Genomic DNA, 5006 nt, shown 5'->3' with positions numbered 1-5006 from the left:
GGTGCCCGTCAGGACGGTCTTGGTGGTGTCCAGGCCAGTCTGGATGGTGCCCTTGGCCAGGTTCGCTGCCCCTGTCACCCCAGTGGACACTGCATCTTTAGTGCCTGTGACAACATTCTTGGTGGTTTCCAGGCCAGTCTGAACAGTGCCCTTGGCCATATCCATTGCCCCAGTAAGCCCAGTGGACACCGCATCCTTGGTGCCCGTCAGGACGGTCTTGGTCGTGTCCATGCCAGTCTGGACGGTGCCCTTGGCCATACCCAGTGCTCCTGTGAGCCCAGTAGATAGGGTATCTTTGGTGCCAGTTAGGACAGTCTTTGAGGTGTCCAGACCTCCCTGGACAGCTCCTTTGGCCACATTCATGGCACCAGTCATCCCACTGCACACGGTGTCCTTGGTGCCCGTCAGGACGGTCTTGGTGGTGTCCAGGCCAGTCTGGATGGTGCCCTTGGCCATGTTCGCTGCCCCTGTCACCCCAGTGGACACTGCATCCTTGGTGCCCATGAGGACGGTCTTTGATGTGTCCATGCCAGTCTGGACAGCTCCTTTGGCCACATTCATGGCACCGGTCATCCCACTGCACACGGTGTCCTTGGTGCCCGTCAGGACGGTCTTGGTGGTGTCCAGGCCAGTCTGGATGGTGCCCTTGGCCATGTTCGCTGCCCCTGTCACCCCAGTGGACACTGCATCCTTGGTGCCTGTCAGGACGGTCTTGGTAGTGTTCAGACCGGTCTGGACGGTGCCCTTGGCCATACCCAGTGCACCTGTGAGCCCTGTGGACACAGTGTCTTTGGTGCCAGTCAGGATGGCCTTTGATGTGTCCATGCCAGCCTGGACAGCTCCTTTGGCCACATTCATGGCACTGGTCATCCCACTGCACATGGTGTCCTTGGTGCCCGTCAGGACGGTCTTGGTGGTGTCCAGGCCAGTCTGAACGGTGCCCTTGGCCACGTTCGTTGCCCCAGTGAGCCCAGTGGACACTGCATCCTTGGTGCCCATGAGGACGGTCTTGGTGGTGTCCAGGCCAGTCTGGATGGTGCCCTTGGCCAGGTTCGCTGCCCCTGTCACCCCAGTGGACACTGCATCTTTAGTGCCTAGGACAACATTCTTGGTGGTGTCCAGTCCAGTCTGAACGGTGCCCTTGGCCACGTTCGTTGCCCCAGTGAGCCCAGTGGACACTGCATCTTTGGTGCCAGTCAGGATGGCCTTTGATGTGTCCATGCCAGTCTGGACAGCTCCTTTGGCCACATTCATGGCACTGGTCATCCCACTGCACACGGTGTCCTTGGTGCCCGTCAGGACGGTCTTGGTGGTGTCCAGGCCAGTCTGGATGGTGCCCTTGGCCATGTTCGCTGCCCCTGTCACCCCAGTGGACACTGCATCCTTGGTGCCCGTGAGTGCAGACCGGGTCATGCCCAGGCCTCCCTGCACGACACCTTTAGCTGTGTCCACCATGTTGGCCATCCCAGAGGAGATGGCACCCTTGGTCTTGGTCATCTTAGAGCACACCGGGTCCTTTGCCCCAGAGGTCATCTGATAAGAAAGGACACAAGTGGTCAAGAGGACAGCTGGAGACACTGCACCCCAGACTTCATCCAAGCTGATCCCTCGTGTGCTTCAGGGAGGGGGACTGTCCCCCAGAAAGCCAGCCGCTCACCTCCCACCCCAACACACTTTCCTCTTGTGCTGGTATCCAGCCTCAAGCAGCCCTATCCCAGTGGCAGATGGTCCCCATTGTTGATGGCAGGTTCCTACAGCTCCAGAGCCCTTGCCAAAGTCCCCTGAACTTGGGCTCAGTGCCACTCATTGAATGACATAGTGTGTTCACCCTGCCTACTCTTTACTTTTGGCAGCTTTGAGCCTGGTTTCCCCGTGAGTGGGGAGACCAACTCACTCATTAAAAAGAACATCTTCAAGTAAGAGTGGAGAATCAACATTTAGAAGAGTAATACCTGCAAAAGGACAGGGACAAGTATTGGGTTTGAGTCATGGGATCCCGTCAGCGATTTTCATCATTTTTGACCTCCCAAAGGGCGGTTTCTCTAGTTAGTTGAACTAACAAAGGGTGGTGATGGTCTCAGAGTGCCAGCAAGCAGTTTCAAGCACGAGTGTGCTGTTTGTAAGCCAGGGCTCCTGCACTGGGGTGCTTCTACCCTCCAGGGGACGCCGGGTGGCGTCTGTGGATGTCTGGGCTTGCTGCGACTCGGGGGAGAGGGTGCTCCTGGCATCGAGTGCACCTTCCCTGCAGTGCCCGGGACGTCCCACAACCAAGACTTATCTGGCTCCAAACAGCCAGACTGCTGAGGGGGAGGAGCCCAGAGATTTTATTCTTACCAGTGCCTGCCTGCTGCCCAGCATCATTTCAAGTGGGCATTTGGGCTCCTGCCTACGGAGACCTGAGTTCAAATCTCAGCTCTCTGCTCCCCGCTAGCCCCTCGCTGTGTGACCTCAGGCAAGCCATGTCCCCTCTCTGAGCTTTGTCTAGAGCATGGTGGCTAAAACAGCGCCTCCTTCAAGGATTATGGAGGAAGGGAGTCAAGGTGCCTGAAGCACTTTGCAGGTAGTAGGTGCTCAATTAATGTGGGTCGAGAGAGGCAAGGAGTGGAGAGGAAGAGGGGGAGGGAACAGGGTGTGGCTGCCACGGTCTGTTTTAATCTGGGCCGGAGGGCCTCTGGTGTCCTTCCCCCTTTGCCTTTGCCATCTGGCTGAGCTGAGGGTGGAGGAGTCCTAACAGGGCTCTGGAATCAGTCTCTCCGCTTGGCCAGGCCTTGGGGATGGGATAGCGCGGGAGGTCCCCATCATCGGGGCAGCCTCCACCTGCCCAAGGTTCAGGTACTACACTACCACGCCTCGCTGTGTGACCTTTGGCCGGTGGCTCGCCTTCTCTGTGCTTCAGCTGCCGTGTGGGGTACTATGGCTCCCTTCCTCCCGGGGCCCGTTAACTGTGAAGCAGCACGCAGAGCGCACTGAGCCCAAAGCCCGACACACGGTGAGCTGCCCGTGTTTTCGGTCCCGTGATGCTAGACAGAGCCGGGGAGGTGGGGGGGGGGGGCGCTCTCTGTTGACCACGTGGAGCCCTGCCGTGCTGATGTGCACACAGAAGCTCGGAGGGGAACCAGTACCTGGAATCCCACAGCAGGACACACACGGGCGTCTGCCCTCTGCTTGGCCTGTGACAACCCCTCGGAAGGCAGGAACCGAGATATCCCGGGAGGGGCCCCAGAAGGAGGTGGGGACCATCAGCCTCTGCCTGCGCCTCTCACCTTATCTGAAGGGAGTGGTAGCTTCTCCCCATGGGCCGTCTGCTCCAGGTTGGTGGCTGCTGGGGGGACAGTAGCTGGTCAGGCTAGCGGGAAGGGCGAGGGACATGGGCTGGCATTGGCCACCCCGGTGCCCGTTGCGCAATTGGTGGGCACAGCCTGAAAGGTCAGGAATGTCCCAGCCACCCTGCCAGGGACAGCAGGAGGGGACATCCACGGCCACAGGTCTGGCGCCGTCCCTGGCCCAGCGAGAGGCTCCGTTGACCTCCAGGGTCTCGGGCTCCTGGAGCAGAAGTTCTCTGGAGTTTTCCCTACCCGGACACTCCCCCGAGGGGGACGGCAGGAGGACTCAGGGCCCCGCCCCCCGCCCCTGCCACTGCTGGCAGCTACTCGTCGGGCCCAGGTATGTGGAGCAGAAGTCAGCAGCTCCAGGCTCCGGGCCCAGAGTAAGGTCCGGTCCAGGCAGCTGCCCCAAACCTACGCTCCCCTGCATTGGCCCCTCTGCGCGCCCCAGGGCTGCCCGAAGGGTGGAGAGCCCCCCCAGGCTGTGTGAGCCCCAGGAAGCCAGTGCCCCTTTCTGGGAACCGGGAGGGAAATCGTCAATGAGCTCAGACATGGGGTACACCAGGCCCTGGTCCGTGGTGCATCAGAAATGGGGTGGGAGGCAGGGGAAGGGTCGAGAAAGTAGGGGACATCGCAGGGAGACAGGCTGTGTTCACAACCCCACTGTTGCTGCTTACGCTACTTTGGGCCACTCACCTGCCGTATTGATGCCTCAGTTTCCCCATCTGGCACTAAATGAGCATGCCAGCCCCGTAGTGTCTATTGAGATGACGCTGACACATACGAACCGCCCCCAAATGGCCAAAAGCCCCCTCTGGGGGGTTTCTTCCTGGGGCCCACCTCCAGAGCCCCTGCCTCCATGGAGCTGTCCACTCACCCTCAGTCTGGGGCTGGGCAGAGGCTCCTGCAGGATCGGCGACTGGCTGGGCCTCTTTCGCTGAGCTGTGGGCGCTGGCCATTAGGTTCCGGGCAGAGCTGAAGCCAGGCAGGGACCCCAAGAAGCTCCCCAGGGTCTACATGGGGCAAGGGGCAGCGTTAGCAGGGCTGGGCCTTGGGGGCAGGGTGGGAGAAAGCATCAGACAGCCCTGGGTTCCTGTGTCACCTCACCCTTGTTCCTGGGTGACCCCAGGAAGGAGTCTTAGCCTCTCTGAGTCTCAGTTTCCTTGTCTGGGCAATGGGCAGAGTCAGCCTGCCTCCCGTACGGAGGAGAAGGTCATCCTCCGGGTCTCCAAAGACCTCTTCCTTCCACAGCCCCCATTTCACAGATGGGGAAACCGAGGCTCAGAGAGGGGCCACGGCTGGTTCAAGATCACACAATAGGGAAAGGAGCTGAGGGTTGCTCAAGCCCCCCACTCCCCCCACCCATCCTCCAGCTTGGGACAGGAGGGAAGAGTGGGTTCCATGGCTCTCGGGGGCTTCCCACCCCACCTGGGAAGGCCCTCCGGACCCCAGTACTGTGGAGGTCACCTTGCCAAGGTTCTGGGGGGCTCCCAGGCCCTGGCAGGGATCTCCCCCTCGCACGCCTCCCCTTACCTTGCCCTTGGGTTTGGGAGGATCCCGTCCTCCTTCTTCGTGGGCGGACATGGTAATAAAACTCTAAGCAGCTGGAAGGGGGGCGGAGAGGGTGTGTAAATAGGGGGCCCCCAGGCCTCCTGCCCCACGCCCGTAAGCCAGGCGGCCCCC

The 5006-nt window shown here is 60.5% G+C and overlaps 1 protein-coding gene across 1 annotated transcript; it reads right to left on the bottom strand.

Annotated features, from left to right (window-relative positions):
* Positions 1–3: 3 nt before the first annotated feature.
* On the bottom strand, positions 4–5000 carry LOC145718385 (uncharacterized; the record flags this gene model as incomplete). The annotated part of the gene is made up of 4 exons (XM_081809881.1): positions 4857–5000; positions 4201–4336; positions 3264–3319; positions 4–1533 (listed from the first exon to the last, which is right to left on the bottom strand). Coding segments are annotated over exons 1-4 (1773 nt in total), but the record flags the coding sequence as incomplete, so codon positions are not given.
* Between the last annotated feature and the right edge of the window lie 6 nt (positions 5001–5006).

Source organism: Leptonychotes weddellii, unplaced genomic scaffold, assembly GCF_054177405.1.
Source record: "Leptonychotes weddellii isolate Sample4059 unplaced genomic scaffold, ASM5417740v2 HiC_scaffold_14911, whole genome shotgun sequence".
Taxonomy (NCBI): Eukaryota; Metazoa; Chordata; class Mammalia; order Carnivora; family Phocidae; genus Leptonychotes; species Leptonychotes weddellii.
This window is presented reverse-complemented; position numbering and strand designations above follow the sequence as displayed.